Source organism: Olea europaea, chromosome 10 (genome assembly GCF_002742605.1).
Source record: "Olea europaea var. sylvestris chromosome 10, O_europaea_v1, whole genome shotgun sequence".
NCBI classification, from domain to species: Eukaryota; Viridiplantae; Streptophyta; class Magnoliopsida; order Lamiales; family Oleaceae; genus Olea; species Olea europaea.
Window position 1 is genome coordinate 36,965,342 of NC_036246.1, and position 22,766 is coordinate 36,988,107.

Sequence of the window (22,766 nt, forward strand, 5' to 3'; positions counted from 1 at the left end):
TAGGTCAATGTCTTCGATTGCTCATTGAAGTTTAAAATGTCGAGTTTTGATCACTAAATTTCGAAAATATTGTACATTACTCACCAAACTTTGAATAATATTGTACATTACTCACTGAATTTTGAAAAATATTGTACATTACTCACTTAAACTTGATATTTTTTAAAGTTCAACAATTATGCTAGTGAGTAACGTACGACATATTCCAAAATTTAGTGGTCAAAACTCGACATTTTAAACTTCGGTGAGCAATGTAAGACATGGACTTAAATTCAGCGAACAATTGAAAACGTTGACCTAAAATCAATGACTGAAACTCAACATTTTAAATTTTAGTGGTCAATCAAAAACATGAACCAAAGTTCAGTGACCATTAGAACAATTAACTCAACAAGAACCTATGCTTATTCTGTTACTTTATCGTCCAATCTCATACAAATTTAAAATGTCTGAGACTTGGGGGATAAAATTATTTACTTATATTCATAACCTCAGCACAATTGTTGGTTGAATTTAATTTTCATCAAAGTAATAAAACGTGTAATTAATTCATAATTTGCAGTAAATTCTTTCATTGGTATGAGTGAGTATATACAAAAATATGATTCGGAGAGTACATAGGTTTGTTCGCACAAACACAGTCTATTCTTAGATAACCGTGGATTTTCACCGGTAAAATTATATACTTATCATGATCAGTAATTTTTTCGGGTTTGTTCAGCGAAGATGGTTCATGAGCACTGCCACAGGCACCAGGCAAAATCCCCTCTTCTTTTTCTCCGTATACTCACTATTTCTTTCACCAGCAAAATTCGTTTCGTTTCTCTCATCTGTTCCATGTATTGAGAAATTATTGGAGATTGCTTCTGATGTTTTGTAATTGAAGTTCCTGGCCTTCAAACTGCTAACCTATTCACATTAATTATATCATTGACTGTTGAAAAAAAAAATGGCAAATGTTTAGTAAATAATATATATTAACTGTTGAGTTCATGTGAATACCTTAGGGCTGTTGACTGGAGAGCTAGCTGTATCCTCCAAATCATCACAAGTAAGTTTCTTACTATTTGTGTTCTTGAAATTCAATCTCCTGGGAAATTTAGAGCCATCCAATGAAGAAAACCCGATAGGTTGATCATTATTATTAGGACCATTCCATGCAGCATCAGAAATCAAAGAAGGGCTGCTAAAACTATCCACGGAATATGAGTTTTGGCTGAATGCAAAATCATCCAAATAAGCTGTCCAACCACTCTCTTCAGTTTCTCTTAAAGAAACTTGCTTGCTGGCAGATGAGTTCTTGGGGTCTTCCATAAATATGAGGGGAAGAAAATAAAATCAGTAGATAGTTAGCAATAATTATTGGTATTGAGATTTGCAAAGTGTTGAAGGTGGATTATAAGGGGAAGGGTTTGTATGAGGTGAAAAAGAATGCTCACAATGTGGAATCTTTTTGTGGGGCCAGAAGGAGTTGAGGAAACACATCAAAGTCTAAATCATGGAATTATCAAATAGAAAACTGCAAAAATAGGATTTTCATTTGCAGTCTCTTACATCAACTAGTTTTTAATAATTTATTTTTACTGCATCTGAAAAAGGAGGAAAAAAAGGGGTATAATCTAAAGGTTGAACCTCAATTTTGAGGGCCTCCAAGACCTCGCCTCTAAAACTTTGTAAGGAAGGTAAATTGCGGGATGTATCTCAGGCCAGGGAATAAGAGCTACCTGTACACTGCGCCTACAATGAGTCAAATTTTATGTCTCAGAAATCGAACTCCCATACTGCGGCTGCCAGCAAGGCGTGAGATAACCTCACTCCTACCCTTTACACTACTGGGTTATGCCCAGAGGGCCCAAAAATAAAAGGGGGTATAATCTAATTCAATTATGGGTGTGAAATAGTGAAATTTATTAATAATTTATGATTAATGCATCTGAAAGAAGATAAAAATAAAAAATAAAAAAAAATAGAAAAGGGTATAATCTAATTCAATTAGGGATGTCAACTAGTGAACTAACTTTCTCTACTATTTAAAAATTGATTGACATATCTATTCACAAACAAAATTTAAGCAAGTTGGGACCAATCAACTTGGTTGCAAACTAGCATTTTCAAGGAAGATCAGATGTTGTAGTCAGGCAACAAAACAAAAAAATTAAATCTTCTAACATTGTATTGGTTAATTTAACACTGATTAAGTATCAAACACGCCACTTGTTAAGAATTCCTACCCGCTAATTTTTAAATATAATGGTTACTTACACCAGAGGTCATTGAACTTTCGCTTGAATTGCATTGAAGACACTAAACTTCAATTTGAAACGATCAAATCATTAAATTCTAGTTTAAGAGCAAGCATATCACTCCTTTTGGATCCCGCTAATATGTCTATCGAATCAGCTGAGATATCCATCAAAACCAATGTGTCAATATCAGTCAGCATACTAATAATATTGGAGCTTTTACTCTTGTTGCAGTCAAGTAGCTAGTCTTCGTTTAAACATGAAAGTTATCATCCTACTATGTATCAACATGCTACGACATATGTCAATCAGCGATGAAGCCAAAGAAATTTTGTATGAACGGGGTGCTCGTTTATTTGCGGTGCATGTTTCGCATTAAAAATTGTTATATAAGTAGTTCAATATAACAAGCTAGAGATGACGATTAGACTTTTTTTTATATTTGTTATTTTTACATCATTTTTACTCTTTTGCTTTTTCTTTATTAATTTGTTTTAAATCAAGCTAAGATTACATACGTATTTTATTTAACATTTTGTTTTTTAAAAGTCAAACTAACGATTTCTATTACAAAAGGACTCGAGACGCAGGCATTTTAAAGTTTTGGAACTCAAACCCCGTAATCATAACCTTCAAAAGTTCGAGAATCCAAATACATTTTGCCCCTTTTATATTCTAACCATAATATGTATCAAAATTACATAATTACTAAATTTATAAGATATGTCATTTAAGAACACCACATATACACAATATCTACGAAGTTAAATTATTTTTATTACCAGAATTTATCAACTTTCTTAATTTTTTTTTCTCTTGGTTGTTAGCAAATTATTATCCCACACGAAGTTTCACCATATAATATTTGTTCCTATGCCCTTTTTGGTTAGAGAATTATTAAAAGAAAGGAATTTTCCTAGGGTTCAATGCACCGCAGGTAATTCAACTTTCAATGTAACCTCAATAAGGCCATTCATCTTCAATTCGTGACACTAAACTTCAATTTTAATACATATTTATCTATCATATCTCATTTGGTCACTGAAACTAACGTTCTTTGCTGATTTGAGTGTTAAAAACCCAATAATCACATGATACATATGCAATGTTAGGTTTAGTGAGGACGAAGTTCCATATTAGTTAAATATGGGGTAGTTTGATGGACTTATAAAAGACTAGATTATTCTACCTAATTGGTTAAACTTTTGGAGTGGAACCCCAAATTTCTTACAAGTGATATTAGAGTTAGGCCCTAAGCTTAGCCATGTGGACGCACGATGTAAATCCCGATTGTAGTTAAACAAAGGTGGTAAGCCCTAAGTTGGATCTTGATGGGAGAAAATAAAAAATAAAAAAGAAAAATCTGTGGTTGGCTTTTAAGCGGCTGTGCCCCTGTAAGGAAGTTTCCTTGACGTAGTAGAAGAGTTGGACACGTAATTCTTGCTTCTTTGAGGAAGAAAGAGAGATATTATTGCTTAAAGGGCTACGTGATATGATACTTTGTTCAAGAAAAGGATTGTTGGGTGAATGCGAACAAAGTCTCGCATCGGTTAAACATGGGAATCAGGGACAGTGCTAGAAAATAATGTTAGAATGGATTGAAATTTAAAAAATTTTGAATGAACTTACGCCCCAAAAAACTGAGTTTCGGAGGTTATTCTCGTGACATTCACGATAAAGAATATACGACACTCAATGAAATAAAAAAAAAATAAAAATTAGATGTCTTACATATCTATCCACTAAATCTTCGTATTTTTTTACCAAATAGAAAATTGAGGCTTACGTTATAAAATATAAACTGACCGAATCATGATAGAAATAAGCAAAAATATATATCCATCAATGAAAATTTAAAAAATTACTTAATGAGTACTCTTTTAAGAACTTTGACGGCCAGCCTTTTTGAACAATTGAAAGTTTGATCGAAGCACGCATTCAATTATATGTCACTATAATCCATATGTTACTGTCTCAATATGTTATTTGGTGTGTTCATCTTCTATATCACCACATTTCAAAGTGAGTAAAGAATCTCAACCAAAGTTAAAAAAGAAAAAGGATCAACTAAAAATTTCAAGGGCCAAAGAAATTTAATTTAATTCATGTCTATTTTTTACTTGGTTTCTAGAATATACTCATATATAGATTACTTTATAAATAAATAAGTTTTAACAAATATTCTTTTTATTGTCAATATCAAATCTGTAATAAGTTATTTATTTTGATCATAATATCTATTTTATGGTTAAAATGAGTAATTTTTCTTATGAGTATGAATAAGTAATAAATGAAAACATATGTAGAAATAAAAACAAATTATTTACTTTTAGGGAAAATTGCAACCAAGGTGCCAAACCTTTCGTTTATTAGCAGACTTTGCCCAACCCTTTAGTTTGTGTCACCGTGAGTACCAAACTTTTAAAAAATTCGCAGTTCAAGTTCAGATTGACGCTTTCCATTAGTTTGACCCAAAAACTGTTAGTTGACCTCGAAAATTAAACAATCTAATAATTTTAACCAATTAAGGCAAGGGTAAAATTGTAACTTTATAATTTTAATATAAAAAATTTATTAAAAAATGGAAAATAAAAAATAAAAACCCCATCTCCTCCTTCAATCTCTCCCAATCCCCTAACCCCAATTGATCTTATCTCCATCATTTCAATATCATTCATTGTTGTATGCAAGCCTAATTCTGCAACATCAGTAGCCACAATAGAAGGACCCTCCTGTGATATTGCAGCCATGGAAGGAATTACTCCGAGGTCAAAAGTGGCAATGAAGAAGAAGATGGAAATGAGTATGAATAAATCGATGGGTTTTCATTTTGATAGTATACAGATTTTCTGCTTTAGCTTATTTCGGTTCAGCTAGCAGTTTTTGGTGAGTTTCAGATTTGGGACAGCCCAATTTTCTATCCAGTTCAAGTTTTGGTTTGTTTCAAGATTCTTGTGTTCGATTGTTTCTCTTCTACTTTGAGACATCCAGCCAAGGTTTAGATGCTTGTGTTCTTGGTGTTTTCGATGGACCTCTTTTATTGTGTGTTCTTGGTGTTCTTGGAGTTTTCGATGAACCTATTTTAGTGTGTGTTCTTGGGATTTTCTAGATTGTAGGGTATGTATGTATGTATTGTGTATGTAGAGGTGCTAGTTGATTAATTTTTGAATTTGAATTTGGTCAACACAGACTATTTTTCAATTTTCTGCATTTATTCAGAGCTTGGTGATTGGGACATTGCAACTTGTAGGAATTTTTGCAGATTTTTTGGCACGTCTAGTGCCTTTATCCTACTTGTTTTGTATGCTATTGAGGAGAAATTGTCTTCAAAGCTGAAAAAGCCTCAGCGGTGGTGCCGGCAACCGCCAACTGGGTAGAGGTGGTTTTGATTTTGGGGTAAAGGAATTGGAAGAGATTGAAGGAGGAGATGGGTTTTTATTTTTTATTTTCCTTTTTTAATAATTTTTTTCTATTAAATTATAAAGTTACAATTTTACCCTTACCTTAAATGGTTAAAATTATTAGATTGTTTAATTTTCAAGGTCAACTAATAGTTTTTGGGGACAAACTAATGGAAAGCGTCAATCTGGACTTGAACTGCGAATTTTTTAAAGGTTTGTTACTCACGGTGGCACAAACTAAAAGTTTGGGCAAAGTTTATTAATAAACGAAATGTTTGGTACCTTGGCTGTAATTTTCCCTTACTTTTAAATTTAGAAAAATATGCAGTGTTTCTAACTATTAAAATAAGTAATTTACTTTTAGATCTAATCAATATAAATTATCTAAAATAAAATTTACTTAGTAATTATAATTAAATTTTACTTAAACATGTATTAAATAGAATATCTAAGTTGACAATAAAATATTCACATTTCATGAATGAAATGAAAGGAATAATTAATAATTGATAATTGTAGCGTCTTTAAACATTAGACTTGGGTTGAGATTCAAACTAAAAATTAGAGTTGGGTTAGTGATAATATTAGACCTAAAATTCTACAATTTATTCTTAGGTTTTTATTTGGACTGATGGGAGTGCTAGGCTGCCAAAATTCTACAATTTCTCTTACGTTTTTATATGGGCCGGCTACCAAAATTACACAGTTTTCTCTTAGGGAAGAGTTCACATCTCAGGTGTTAAGTTTACCACAAATAAAAAAATCAGATAGATACTTTTAAAATTAAAAAATCTGGTTTATATTTAATTAATTAAAATATTTATTAAATGAAGATAATAAAGTCACAATTACACGATTAATGGTCACATATTCATAATTATAGGTCACAGATTTATTTATTGGTCACATATTGTCAAATTAATTGATCACAAAATTATTTCGTGGTCACAAATTAAAAATTTTGTAGATCACATATTATTTCGAGGTCACCGGTCATTCAAATTACAAGTCACATTATATCTATGGGTCACATGTGTGACAGTTTATTGATCACAAATTATTTTTTAGTCACAGACATCTAATTTTTGGTCACAAATGCCTAATTGTCGATCACATATGCCTATTGTCGGTCACAGATGCCCCCACTCGTCACCGCCATCGCAATAATCACTACCGACATCATCATCAACAATACAACAATGGTTCGACACCACCGCCTCCACAACCACCATTACCTCACCAACATGAGCATCGCTACCCCTTGCTACCACCATTATGAGCACCACTGTGCCGATAACACCACCACACCATCACGCCCACAACACACCACCATCGTACCACCCATAGCACACTACCATTATCACCATTTACTCTATCTCTATTTACACCACCCCCACCAAAGAATTCACAAGCCTACCACCGCCATTTAAAAAACGCAATAAAACATGTTGAAAAATCACACCAACACGGCACCACCACACCACCACACCATATCTGAACCCGTTGTGAAGCGAAGCCATTCACAGAGCTTTCATCCCAAAACAACACCTCTTTAACCCAATCAGTGCCTGGAGGCATTGCGGCGAGCGCAGTTGCAGGTGCTGCTTTGAGCTATGGCTCAGAAAAATCAGAGCAAGATGTATCTCCGACGTCGTCTTCTTCCTGCTCGTCTTTGCGCAGTAGCGACGTTCCTAGGCAGAGGTCACCGTCGCACCCCTTGCAGCCTCCGCCACTCTTCTTTGCAGCGGCGCCAGTCTCACAATGGCTTAGACGTCGTTGGTGACTGATCTCCTATGGTGATTTGTTATAGAGAGAACGAAGAGATTGTGGAGTGAGAAAGGAAGTGACGGGATTTAATTGAGGAAATGATTAGATTTTTAATTGAATTGATTGAATTAACTATATATAATACCTGATGTTTGCATAGATAAATTTCATCCCTGAACTTTGAATTTGAACTTTTGAATGCCTGGTTCCATGTAATTTCCTCTTTCTCTTAAGCTTTTATATGGGCCGGGGAGCAGCATTGGGCTGCAGCTCAGAACAGCCCCGCACCACCTCCGCCAATGCATGGGATAGACGATGAGTTTATAAGGAATTGAACTATTCTACCCTAATAGATTAACATTTTGGAATGAAAACCCAATCATTTACATGCAAAAGTTGAGAATATATTTCCCAATTTTAATGGTGTCAAACCAAGCCTAAGATTATCAATTGAGACAAATTAACCAGCTCAGTTTGCACTAGTTTATGGATTGATTCGTCATAATGAACGAGTCACATCAGTATCAATTGTCCAACCCAACAATCCATGAGGACATACCTGGTTGGGCAGCTTATTGAAAAAAGGAAAGAAAATAAATGTGAAACTAAAAGAGTTGCAAACAATTAAGTCCTGCATTCTTCTTGATGAGGAGACTCTCACGAAGAGCCCAAGCCACAGCTTCCTCTGTTGAAAATCCTTGAATTAAACATCTCGAGCACAACCATACATGCGGTTCTCGTTGATATTTTTGAAAATTTCAATTTTACTTAATCAAAAATGGAAAATTACAAATATATTTAACCACCGTTAGCTTCCCATTCTTTGACCGTAAAAATGAAAAAATATAATCGTTACATGTTACATCAAGACATTATATTCTCTTGAAATAAATTTTTAAACATTTATTTTTGGAAAAATTAATATGGGCTAACCGTACGTGCAATTCAACTGATCGAGTTCCCAGACAATCTAAATAAACAATTCTTATTTCCATGATTGCAAATCGAAAAATACTTAAATGTTAAAATTTTAACAAATACTTAATATATTGCATTGGAAATGAATTATTGAAAATTTATCAGCAGAAAAATCTATTTAAAAAAATGGAAAAAAGAGAACCCTAATGGAGAAATTTATCAGTAGAAAAAGGTGTTCAAAAAAAAAAGAAAAAAGAGAATTCTACGTGCGGTTCTATTGAATATTTTAAAATAAAGAAAAATGGAAAATAGAGAACCCTACGTGCGGTTCTTGAAACATTTTAAAGAAAAATGGAAAATAAGAATCGTACGTGCGGTTCTCAGTACATTTTTAAAAAAATAAAGAAATGAAGAACGAACCATACGTGCGATTCTGGTGAGTATTTTAAAATAAAAAAAATGGAAAATGGAGAACCATACTTGCGGTTCTCTTTGATATTTTCGAAAATTTCAATTTTACTTAATCAAAAATGGAAAATTACAAATATATAACCACTGTTTCCCATTCATTGACTATAAAAATGAAAAAAATATAACCGTTATATGTTACATCGAGACAATATTCTCTTGAAATAAATTTTTAGACATTTATTTGTCGAAAAATGAATATGGGTTAACCGTACGTGCGATTCAACTGATTGAGTTCGCAGACTAACTAAATAAACAATTCTTATTTCCATGACCGCAAGTCTAAAATTACTTAAATGTTAAAATTTTAATAAATACTTAATATATTGCATTGGAAATGAATTATTAGAAATTTATCAGTGGAAAAATGTGTTTTAAAAAAATGGAAAAAATCGTACATGAGAGAACCATACGTGCAGTTCTCGAAACATTTTAAAATAAAGAAAAATAGAAAATAGAGAATCGTACGTGCAGTTTTACAAAGAATCTCCTAAAGCCAAGGCCCGATGAGAAAGGCAAAACCTGTTCCCAACGGGCTTGCAAGTTAGATGACCAAACCAAGATCAAAGGAAAAGCTTCCCTTTCTGACTGGACTGCTGAACTTGATTATAATAAAGAAAAATGAAAAATGGAGAACTGTACGTGCGGTTCTCAGTACATTTTTTTTTAAAATAAAGAAATGAAGAAAGAACCATACGTGCGGTTCTTGTGAATATTTTAAAATAAAGAAAAATGGAAAATGAAGAATCATACGTGCGGTTCTCTTTGATATTTTCGAAAATTTTAATTTTACTTAATCAAAAATGAAAAATTACAAATATAAATACCATCGTCTGTTACCCATTCTTTAACCATAAAAATGAATAAAAATATGACCATTACTGTACATCAAGACATCATATTCTCTTGAAATAAATTTTTAGACATTTATTTGTGGAAAAATAAATATGGGTTAACCGTACGTGCGATTCAACTGATTGAGTTCACAGACTATCTAAATAAACAATTCGTATTTTCATGACCGCACGTCGAAAAATACTTAAATGTTAAAATTTTAATAAATACTTAATATATTGCATTGGAAATGAATTATTAGAAATTTATCAGCGAAAAAATATGTTAAAAAAAATGGAAAGAGGAGAATCCTAATGGAGAAATTTATCAGCGGAAAAAAGTGTTTAAAAAAAATGAAAAAAAGACAACCCTACGTGCAGTTCTCCATGAGAGAACCATACGTGCGGTTCTCGAAATATTTTAAAATAAAGAAAAATGGAAAATAGAGAACCGTACTTGCGGTTCTTGACAACATTTTAAAATAAAGAAAAATGAAAAATAGAGAAATCACGTCAACAATTCATCACACAGGACTTTTGTCAGACCGATGACTCGCTACCAGTTCAATGGGTTAGAACCCTTTTATTGAACAAAAAAACCCTACTTTCGCTTTCGTTTTCAGCTTTGAGATTTCAGTCTTCCATACGCCTCCCCTTTTCAACCACAAACGAGAAATCTCTTCCATATGAAACAAAGCATGTTTTTCGATTTCTCTATTTTTTTTCTTTTCTGTTTTACTGATGAATATGTTACTACTTGATTATATTAGTCTACCCTAATCCCGCCTCCCTCAAATTGCAGCTGCTTCAAGCGTCATGACTGTCTGGGTGGTGTTTATTGGTCGTCGACCTGGGATCTACAACACATGAGGGGAAGCGAAGACCCAAGTCGAAGGGTTTCCTAATAATTGCCACAAGTCTTATGACAAGAGGGAAGACGCTAAGAACGATTTACGAGCATTTCGCACTAGTGGGCCTTCACCCACGGTAATTTCTCTCTCTTTTTTTAATTTATATATTATTCGCCTTCACCTTTATTATCTTTTACCAAAAATTTTTGTAGAGAGGGAAAGTATATGCTATTTTTGTTAGCTGTAAGCCTAGAATGTACAGTTCTTGGTATGAAGCAAATAAACAGGTCGACGGGTTCCCAAACAACTCTTTCAGAGCTTTTAAAACAAGAGATGATGGGGAGAAGGCTGTTGCAGAGTTTGCTTCCTCTAGCAATCAAGTCGTTCAGAATGAAAATGAATATTTTTTGAATGTTCAATTGGAGATTCAATTGAAGATATCAAATTTAAAACTTTTATAGCATTGTTTTTTGTCCTCTTATTTAATATGTCTGGATATTTTATGTACTCATTTATAATATCTGTTTTTTGTTAGCCTCATGTTCGTATTTATTATTTTATTTGAATTACATCAGTATTATTATAGTTTATTATCAACTGACAAATTTTCCCACATGCTTCCCCTTAATGTATTATGTGATTTTACATTGAGAGTGAGTTTAGTAGTGTAATTTTCAACAGTCCGCAAAAGACATATAAGCCTTTCAAAAGTAGTTCTTTGCTGATAATATTTTTCTAATTTTAGTATGGGTGTTTTAGCAACTTTATGATTTTAACGGTTCGCTATCGATATCTTTTGCTTCAACTCTAACTTCATTTTGTGCTTTCCTTTCTGGACTCTCCCATCAACGAGTCACGTTCGCCCTCTTGGTCATCATGCTGGTGTAAAATAGTCCATGAGTTTCTGCTTTCACAGTAATGCTGCCATTGCTGCATGTGCGCCTCAGGTTGCAGGAGCTAAGGTCTTAATTATTGATTGGGTAATGACATTAATTCCCAAGATTACTACCACTTCGTCAAATTTTTATGAGAAAACTGTAAATATTTTGTGTATACTGTCTATTGTGTGTGCACATTATATTCTCAATCAATAGATATTTATCTTCCATGTTACTTGCAGGATGTACACCATGAAAATGACACCCTAGAAATGTTTGAGAAAAACAAATCGATAAGCTTACAACGATATGCCTAGTTTTTATTTTATTTTATTGATATCTATTGATGACAATTTATACTATTTACATGATACATGTTGAGCCAGATCCAAGATTGTAATTATACTTATGACACATTTATAACTATATTCTCAATCAGTAGATCTTTATCTTTCATGTTACTTGCAGGATGTACAACATGGAAATGGCACCCAAGAAATATTTGAGAAAAACAAATCGGTAAGCTTACAATGATATGCCTAGTTTTTTATTTTATTTTATTTGATTGATGTCTATTGATGACAATTTATACCATTTACATAATATATGTTAAGCTAGATCCAAGATTTTAAATATGCTCATGACACATTTATAAGCTAAACACTTCTTTTTTATTTTATTTTATGATACACTTTAACCATTTATCTCTCTTTAAAACTGCTTCATTTGGCATGTGGGGGTGAAATCTATTCTCTGTTATATGCAAGAACATCATCAACACAAATTCAATTAGTCTCACTGCACTCTCTTTTTTCCTTCTTTCTTTTTAATTCCTATAGTCACCATTGATTGTAAGATGGTCCTATTATCTGTGCCTGCTACTGTTAATTCGACCCATTATCAAAATTCTAATGCCATCTCACAGTTATCAATTAGAGAAATCATTGGCATTTGGAAATCCTGATGCTACTTCCTTTACATTAGGCTCCATCACCATTCTTCATGAAATCATCACAGTGGGCCGTCTTAACAAGAGATACGCTCCATTGCAAAATTAAGAAATATTTCACATAGCAATTATGCAGTCATCTTTTATCTCGTAATTTTTTTTGACCTCTCTTGTTTTTTTTGAACATATATATATATATATATATATATATATATGTTCTAATTTCGTCAATCTTTATGATTTGGGACAATCTAAAAAAAGAATTTAGCGTAATGTGTGTGTGTGCGCGCGCTGGGTATCTAAGCTTCTGTTTCCGCTAAATGTGCTTTGCTGCACATTTGAAGAAGTGTTATTTAAATCTCTTCCTATTAGCCTCATGCCCGTATTTATTATTTTATTTGAATTACATCAGTTTTATTGTAGTTTATTATCAACTGACAAATTTTCCCACATGCTTTCCCTTAATGTACTATGTGGTTTTAGATTGAGTGTGAGTTGATTAGTGTAATTTTCAACAATCCACAAAAGACTGAGAAGCCTTTCAAAAGTAGTTCTTTGCTGGTAATATTTTTCTAATTCTAGTACTGGTGTTTTGCTCGTGAAGGTTGAAATGAAGTCTCATCTCCATCCAGAAAGGCCGGATCGTCTTTGAGCCATTGTGGCTAGCCTTGTTACTGTAGGTTCGGGTCATACTTTCTTCTGGAAAACGAAACACTTAACTAGTCTGGTTTAAAAGAGAAAAATGAATGCACACCTGCTGAAGTTCATATACCCTTTCTTAATTATTTTGACAACTTACTGACAAGAATCTGGCACTTTCTTGGTTGTTTTCTGAAAAATGAAGCACTTAACTAGTCTGGTTAAAAAGAGAAAAATGAATGCACCCCTGCTGAAATTCATATACACTTTCTTAATTATTTTGACAACTTATTGACAAGAAGCTGACACTTGCTTGGTTGTTTTAATAATACTAGCTGTTATATATCGTGGAAGGTGCTTTCCTATATTGACAAAAGAAATTAAACGAGAAGAAATCCAGATGGTAAGATACAGGGACGAAAGTTTAAATCGTGCCTTATCATAAAAGATAGCTTACTATAGTAGCTTTATGATTTTAACGGTTCGCTATCGATACCTTTTGCTTCAACTTTGACTTCATTTTGTGCTTTCCTTTTTGGAGAAGAGTTTGAAAGAATTTCTACAAAATCATCTTGTATCCTGGATGAGAGATCAATGAACTGAGGTATGTCGATTTCATAGTTGTTCCATTTGAGGCTTATTTGTTTGTTCAGGTTAGCTTTGTTTAATTTTTCCTCCTTTGCTGCACATTTGAAGAAGTGCTGTTTAAATCTCTTCCTAACTCAAATTTTCCTTCTATAGTTTGTGGTCTAGCTCCATGCCTGCAACTCCCTTCTTTTCCCTCACTTGTTCCTATTGGGATTTGCACTCGATAACTAAAAAAGTAATCCAGTGCTAGTTGTTCTTTGCTTTGTTCATGGTTGATAGTGAAATCTTTGCTGCCCCATTTTTATCTTTGCCTCAGTGGAGGTGGTGATATTTTCTTCACATGCGGCGTTTCTTCAGAAAAGCAGAAGAGAAAGAGAAGACAACCAGCCATGCTTCGTTCAGAATTGAAATGTAAAGCTTTTAAATATTATATAGTTTTTCTAGTGACATTACATTGTAGTTAAAGTAGTATAGTTTTTCTTCAGCATTATGATTGCTTACGATGAATAATTGCACTCAAAATCCGTTCACAATCCTAAAACTCATTTCCCTCTATCTGAATCCCCAATCTCTACCTTGAAGGAAAAGTCGAACTAATATTGCGCACAACCCTTCTCAACTCAAGCGAAAGCATTGAAATATATTACACAACCCGTTTCAATTCAAGTGGAAGAACAAGTAATTGACATAAACCCATTTATTCTAATCATAAATTTGTTCAAATGAAATACTTAACCAATTCCATGCTTCAAACCAAAAAACATTTCTTCTTCTAACATTTTGACATAGCAGTTTGTTAAATATTACATATCTTTGGTGTGCTAATAGTATTATTTTGTGACATCTCATAAATCACATATTTTTGGTGTTTTAAGATAATTTACTCAAATATGATGTCATATATAGATTAGGAAATAGAAAAATGTTACGGAGACATTTAATAGGAATCAAATGCTTTCTTTCTTCGAATCCAAAAATGTGAGCTACAACACTTGTCTTGAAATAAATATTTTAAGAACATAATGAGTCCAAGCATATAGTTCGAAATGCCACAGTCAGTCCAATTGCTTTGTTTCTTCGAATTCAAAAATGTGAGCCAGAATAGTTTCATTTTGAAATAAAAATTTTAAGAAAAGGAAAAAAGAGAACCATACATGTGGTTCTTGCACGTCAAATCATTGTCAGGCTTTGGTAAAAAGGAGATGTTTACATCAGAATGGTTAAAACGAAGCATTTAGCTTTGTTTCTTCTCTGCAGGGCTCCTTTCGATTTGGTAAGTTTCTTTTGTTTTTTTTTTCCTTTTGTTGTTTCTCTTCTTCTTCTTCTTCTTCTTCTTTCTGATATGTGTTATTTTTTTTTTCGTTAGCTGACAATGGAATACGGCCATTTGATTTTGGTGGTCTTCATGATCTCTATTGTCCTGATTTCATCTCTTGTATATGCTTTGAGAGAGCGACGACATCTTCTACCAGTTCAACAACCTTCGGCACCTCCGCATCCAACTCCACCTTCACCTCCAGATAAGAAATATGTTGTTATTGACAGGTTTATCTTGGGACCTAACTTGAAGCTCAAGCCTGTATATAAGTAAATTTCTATGAAGTTGTAGGCTTGAGAGGAAATGAAGATATTTGGTCCAGCTTTTGTAATGAAAAAATAACAAAAACACATTACATTAATGATTAATGTGTTTTTGTAGTTTTTTCATTTTGTGGGAATTGTTGGCGATGGTTTGTTCATTTTGTAGTTTTTTGTAGTATTTCCTTTTCAGGCCTACCATGGTTTGTTCGTTTTGTGGGAATGTTTTGATGTTTTTATTTAATCATTTGTGGGAATTGTTGCTATCGTGGTCAGATTACGTGCTACAGAATCCAATATTTTCTTTGGAACCTAAAGCAGGCATATATAGAGTTTGAATATTTAATGTAACTGCTTACCAAGTTTTTCTAATTCCTCAAACTCAAAATTATATCTTGGAGAATAAGCCAATGCTTTCCTTTCACTAGGAGAAACTGATTGCATTGAGAAATCAAGCTGCCAAGAAAAAGATATTTTGAACATATTTAACTAATTATTAAGTAATATTAGCTTGTGTTTTTCTGAAAGAAATTGCAAAACTACTAACATAATACGTCAATGCATGTCTCTCACCAGAAGAAGCTGATCTACTTCTAATAAAGAAACCAGGCAGCCAAGAATTCTTTTTGTTGGATTAATTTTCAACCTTTTTTTTCAAAAAAAAGGGGTTAATTTTCAACATTTTTTCAAAAAAAATTCTTTTCTTAGTTTCTTTGGTCAAAATTGGTAGAAGAATTACATCCATTTTGGTCTTTTTTTTTTATAAAAACTATAGTATCATATATGGATAAGACATCGGCATTTTGTTTTCAAATGGAATATTATTGATAAATAATTAATTACACAATTTTTCCCCTTAAAATGGTGATAAATAATTCGTAATTTTCAAGAACATTACTAATATAATATATGTTCGTAGCTATAAAACATGAAAATAAATTTGTGTAAATTATTGTTAGTTTGTGAGAGATTTTGAAAGCCTAAAAGCTATTTGAAATGACAACACACTTTTAGTTGGAAAAGTTATTGGGAAAGTCAATTCTTTGGCTTGTGAATTATATAAATAATGGAAGATAATCCTGGCTATCTTGAAATGTCATTTTCAAAGTTAAGTTTGCCTTACGTCATAGAGACACCATATTTTCTTGAAATAAATTTTTGAACAATTATTTGTAGAAAAATAGATATGGGAGAGCCGTACGTGCGATTCGATTGATTGGTTTGAGGTTATCGACAAAAAAGATTTGTGTAAGCCACTTCGCTTAGAAATGAAAAACATAGAAATTTATATTTTTAAAAATAAATAAAAAATGGAAATTTGCTATTTTTCAATTGAAAGAAAATGAAAAAGAATGACCATATTTAGTTCCCTGACTATCTAAGTAAACAATTCTTATTTTAATGATCGCAAGTCGAAGAATAGTTAAATTTTAAAATTTTAATAAATAAATTAAACGCATTGGAAATAAATTATTAGAAATTTCTAGGGGGGAAATTATGTTTAATAAAAATGAAAAATAGAGAACCCTACGTACGGTTCTTCTCAGAAATGTTGGCCCTCACCCGGATGGGCTGTGCGTATGCATTGCTTGGGAACCACAATGTTAGCTGACAATGTACAACCAGCATTATTGATTCACTAATCAGTGTTTCTAATCAATCTCCAAATGGGTTAAAAAAATTAGAGAAAAACTTAAAACCTTTATTTTATTTTTAACCAAATGAAAAGCTCAATCCTACGAAGGAACTATTGTCGACTACTTATTTGAGACGTGCAAACTCTTACACACACACACACACACACCAATTAGTTCCACATTTTCTAGTAAAATTTACAATAAATCAATCAAGCCATACGGACAGGGAAAATTGCAGCAACGGTCTCTAACTTTTTCAATTTTTATAGACTTTACCCTAACCTTCAATCTGTATCAAATAAAGTGCCCAACCTTTCAAAAATATGCAGCAAAGGTCTAAATGGATGGAAATGATGACAAAAAAAATTAATTTTGACCAAATTTAAAAAGGGTAAAATGGTAAGTTTACTATTTATCCCTTAAAATAATTAAAACAAAATCAAAACAAAAGGCCAAATTGTTCGTTATCTCCCTCCCATACCCTAAACCAAACCAAATAGACCCTCTGGATATTCACGACTCACCATCGCCATCCCCGCTTCCGACCCAACCCATTTACCCCTTCTCAAACCTATGAATCTAAGGCTTGGGAACGGATGTCAAATGCCTATAGAATGGTAAAAACGGGAGAAGGAAATGCACAACTATTTCATTGATTTCTAAAGTATATATACACTGTAGAATAACAGAATTAGCAACTATATGCCTATAACTAAGGAGGGACTTATACTGATCATAACCAGATAACCTCAGAATTTAAATTCAGATTACAGATAAATACACAAAATTCAGATTACAGATAACTACAGTTGTCATGCCCCCTCAAGATGGATCACGAGACGTGAGGCCAATCTTGACTTTAATTGATTGAAAGTGAGGTCGAGATAGCGATTTTGTGAGTGCATCTGCAAGCTGATCAGCAGAAGACACATGAGCCACACGTAGAACCCCATATTGAACTTGTTCTCGAATAAAGTGATAATTAATAGCCACATGTTTCATTCGAGAGTGAAATATAGGGTTAGAGCACAACTGAGTGGCACTGACATTATCACAATATACAACAGGAGAATGAGGCAAAGTGATACCAAGTTCTACGAGAAGAGAACAGAGCTAATTAAGTTCTGCAGCCATGGTAGTGACTGACCGGTATTCTGCCTCGGTAGATGAACGAGCAATTGTGGTTTGTTTCTTAGAGCTCCAAGAGATAAGATTTCGACCAAGGTAAACAAGATAAGCACCAGTTGACGAGTAATAATCTCTATGTCCACCCCAATCTGCATTAGAGAATGCATGAAGAGAAAGAGGGGACTCACGATGAAGAAGAAGACCTTCATTCAAAGTACCACATAAATATCGTAATAAACGCTTAATAAGAATCCAATGCTCAGTAGATGGTTCATGCATAAATTGTGATAACTTGTTGACTGCAAAAGATATATCCGGACGAGTGAGTGACAGATATTGAAGCTTCCCTATAGCTGCACGATACTCAGTTGGATCAGAAAGTGGTGAACCCGAAGCAAGAGTAGGAGAAGAACCAGATGGTAGTGGTGTGCTTACTGATTTTACATCTGTCATTTGAGTTTTGTGCAATAAATTAAGAATATACTGGCGTTGAGAGAGTAATAGTCCTTGGCGATGTGGAACAACTTCAACCCCAAGAAAGTAAGAAAGGAAACCCAGATCCTTTAATGAAAACTGTTGAGCTAGAGAATCAACAAACTGAGAGACCAGATCGCTGTTGTTGCCAGTAAGAATAATATCATCTACGTACACCAGCAGATACATAATTTGATGCCCAGTGTTGAAAACAAATAGGAAAGTATCTGAGTGGGAGTTTTTGAACCCGAATGCAACAAGAAATTGGCGTAGTTCATGGTACCAAGCCCGGGGTGCCTGTTTGAGGCCATAGATGGCTTTGCGAAGTTTACACACATAAGTAGGATGATCAGAGTCAATAAAGCCTGGGGGTTGTGCCATATAAACATCTTCTAAAAGCCAGCCTTGAAGAAAGGCATTGTTGATATCCAATTGCTGAAGTGACCAACTATTACTGATTGCAATGCTAAGAACAAGTCTTACAGTAGTGGGTTTAACAATTGGACTGAATGTTTCATGATAATCAATTCCTAGTTGTTGGTGAAATCCTTTCGCCACTAATCGAGCTTTAAACCTGTCCTGGAGCTAGTAGAGTCTCTTTTAATGCGAAAAATCCATTTACAACCAACAATATTAGAAACATCACCAAGGGGAACCAACTCCCATGCCCATTACGAACAAGAGCATCATACTCTTCGGACATAGCTTGACGCCAGTTATGATTTTTAAGGGCCTGGGTCACAGATGTTGGTTTAAAGTTTGATGAAGAGTGGAAGTGAGTGTGGAGGTTAAGCTTTTGTATCGGCTTGCGAATGTTATTTTTAGCTTGAGTGGTCATGGAATGTTGATTAGGTTGACAAGAAATGTGTTGTGTTTCTGTTGGTGGTGGTGAATTGTGGGTAGTATCAGGTGATGGTGCGGACTGTGGTGCTGTCTGATCAGGAATGGGAGATAATGGTGGCTGGTCAGATGCTGCTGGTTGTGAAGGGACTTCAAATGGAGGCTGCCTTCGAGTGCACACTTCGGTTGGAGATGTAGAAGCCAACGATGAGGAGTTATGTAGTGATATAGTGAGAGGATAAGGGATCCAAGTGTCTATAGTGGTGAAAGTAGGACGAGGTAGATGATTGTGCAAAGAGGTATAAGGAAAGATTGACTCTACAAAACGAACATGACGAGAAATGAATATTTTTGACGTGGACAGCTCAAGACACAAGTAAGCACTTTGAGATAATGAATACCTAAGAGAAACACATGGTTTGGAATGTGGATCAAGTTTGTGTGCCGAATATGGTCGCTGCCAAGGATAGCACAAACACCCAAAAATCTTCAATTTGGAGTAGTTAGATGGGCTCTTGAAAATTAATTCATAAGGAGAGGAAAGTTGAAGAGTAGAGGTTGGCATCCTATTAATTAAATAGACAGCAGCTGAAAATGCATGTGACCAGAATTTTAATGGAAGGGATGCTTGAGTAAGCAATGTGAGGCCAGTTTCGACAATGTGACGGTGTCGTCTTTCTGAGTATCCATTATGTTCAGGCGTGTGAGGTGGAGTTGTTAGATGAGAAATGCCATTGAGAGCAAGATAATCTTTAAGGCCCATATATTCTCCCCCATTGTCTGTATAGAGAGATTTAATTTTGTGTTTGAAATAATTTTCTACAATGGCTTTAAAACGAATAAAAATGTCGTGAACTGCATATTTTGTTTTTAGAGTGTAAAACTATATGTATTTGGTGAAGTGATCCACAAAAATGACATAATATTTGAAGTCATCATGAGATAGAATAGGAGATGTCCATACATCAGAAAATATTATTTCAAATGGTTGCTTGGAAACAAGAGAAGAAGTTGAAAAAGACAACTTATGACTTTTATTACATAGACATGCATTACATGACCAGTCTGTAGACATAGGAGACGATAGACCTAAATTAAAGCTGGAGATAACGTGTTTTAAAACAGGAAGAGCTGGATGACCTCAACGTTGATGCCAACATGAAGATGTGGTCTTCACAGTTGAGAAGGCAAGGATTGGGGAAGAAACGGGTTTGGTGGTCGGCCATTCATACACTCCATCCTTAGTGCTGCCCTTGAAGATAATTGCCCCCGTGCGAAGATCCTTCACATGAAAAGAAGAGGGTAAGAATTCAACAGCTGCATTATTGGTAGTGCAAAATTGGGAAATAGATATTAAGTTTCTTTTTTTTTTTTTATTATATATATTTGGCACACAAAGGACATCATTCAATGTAAATTCAGTAGTGGGGGTTAAAAGAGAGATGGAACCAGTGTGAGTGATGGAAAGACCCGTGCCATCGCCAATCATAACATCATCAGAGCCAGTATAAGGTGTATGAAGTGATAAGTTGCTCAAGTCGGTTGTGACATGATGAGAAGCTCCATTGTCAAGTATCCAAGATGAGTTGTTGCAGGCAACATTAGCAGCATAGTGAGCTCGGGGCTGCCAAGGAGTCATTGAAGCTTTGGTTGGTGGTGCAGATCCTGTGTTAGTGTGCTGGATGGGAACCAACTGAAATGATGGACATTTCTTTGCAGTGTGTCCCTGAATGCCACAAATCTGACAGTAGCCTAGATAGGGACGTGGTGAAGGCCGATTACCACGAGATGGAACACCATTGTTGGGGGTTCGAGCATTGGTATTAGGCGATAGACGCCAACCTGTGTTGCCATTATGGGATGAAGAAAGTGGGGTTGTCACGAGCTTGAACAGCCCTAACAAGTTCTCTGTAGTCATCTCCTAGTCTATCCAAAATCTTCTCTGTAAGATCATCTTCATCCATTGGTGCTCCAAGTATAGCTAATTCATCTGCACGGGCTTTAACTGATTGAAGAAAATCAGTAATGGTCAGAGAGCCTTTAGTGGAATTTTTTATCAGATTGTTAACTTGTGCGATGCGTCCATGAGATGGTTTTGCATATGTGTTGGCAAGAATCATCCATGCCTCTTGAGAAGTTTTGGATCTAGCAACGAATGGAATGATGGTAGGAGATAAAGATCGAATGAGAGCATTGAGAATTAGTTGATCTTGGAGAACCCACATGTTATGAGCTGGATTCGGTGACGTAGTATCATTTGCAGTCAGAGTCTTTGGTGGACAAGGATTGGAGCCATCAATGTATCCAAGGAGATCATATCCAATAAAGAGAGTTTCGAACTGTAGTTTCCATAAAACATAATTGTTGGAGGTGAGTTTAAGAGGAGCTTGTGCAGAGATGTTGATGGTGATGAGATGAAACTAATTGGTGTCAAGTGTTGTGGAGTGAATTGGAGCAATTGGAGGAGGTGTATTTGTTGTCTCGTTTGTAGTGGCCATTGTTACTGGTGAAGAGCAGAAAAAAAAAAGAATTAATGGGAGAGAAGGTGCTGCTCTGATACCATATAGAATGGTAAAAACGGGAGAAGGAAATGCACACCTATTTCATTGACTTCTGAAGTATATATACACTGTAGAATAACAGAATTAGCAACTATATGCCTATAACTAAAGAGGGAGTTATACTGATCATAACCAGATAACCTCAAATTTTAAATTCAGATTACAGATAAATACACAAAATTCAGATTACAGATAACTACAGTTGTTAGGAAAATTGTTGTTTTTGTTCTCTTGACATTGAAACAGATTGATATCCCCATTGTTCTCTTGAATTTGTTGGAGGATTATACCATCACAATCACTGGAAATCCAATTGTTGAATTTAGTCCCTTTGAGCTCCGAGGTCTGTTTTATTTCTAATTTTTTATTTTATCACATTTAACACATGTAAATCAGTGGTGGGTGGGATTTTATTGGGGGAGGAGGAGGTGATTGATGAGTTTAATAGTAGTAGCAAGGGAGGTGACTCCCAGACATTGGAATTGGCAGTGGATGTGAGTTCAACATCATTTTCGTCAACAAACATTCTGATACCGTGGCGTCCTAGGAAGCTTGCGTTTTGTCCTTATTTGCCTTTTGTGAACACTGATTCATAGCCCCAATGGTCAAATTGAAGGGCTACCGGGATTGTACCATTTGATTTTACAATGGTCAAATTTTATTGGGTTACAGTGGGAGGAAAGATGAGTCTGTGATGGAGGATTTTTCTAATTATTTTTTGCTGGGATAATCATTTTGTTGAATTTTTGTCTGCTGGTAGTGTTGATGAAGTCGGCCAGCAATGGTGTCGACGTTGGCGGCTGATTGTTAGGAATGGTAGGGATTGAGGAAGAAGATAACTTTTATTTTTTTTATTTATTTTCTTGATTTTTTCAGATTATTTTTGTTTGTTTATTTATTGGATAAATAGTAAACTTACCATTTTACCCTTTTTAAATTTGGTCAAAATTAACTTCTTTGGTCAACTAACAGTTATTTCCATCCATTTGGACCTTTGCTACATATTTTTGAAA

The 22,766-nt window shown here is 34.3% G+C and overlaps 1 protein-coding gene across 1 annotated transcript; it reads right to left on the reverse strand.

Moving 5' to 3' along the window:
* Positions 1–532: 532 nt before the first annotated feature.
* Positions 533–1,392, reverse strand: LOC111402759 (vascular-related unknown protein 1-like). Its single transcript, XM_023031097.1, has 2 exons — positions 1,003–1,392; positions 533–909 (listed from the first exon to the last, which is right to left on the reverse strand). Exons 1-2 carry the CDS (start codon positions 1,312–1,314, stop codon positions 718–720), a joined length of 504 nt encoding a protein of 167 aa, XP_022886865.1. The 5' UTR covers positions 1,315–1,392; the 3' UTR covers positions 533–717.
* Positions 1,393–22,766: the final 21,374 nt, after the last annotated feature.

Coding starts and splice junctions, on each gene's coding strand:
- LOC111402759 (XM_023031097.1), bottom strand. CDS start 1,314: ATGGAAGACCCCAAGAACTCATCTGCCAGCAAGCAAGTTTCTTTAAGA. Junction 910..1,002: donor CTCCAGTCAACAGCCCTAAG/GTATTCACATGA, acceptor TAATGTGAATAG/GTTAGCAGTTTGAAGGCCAG.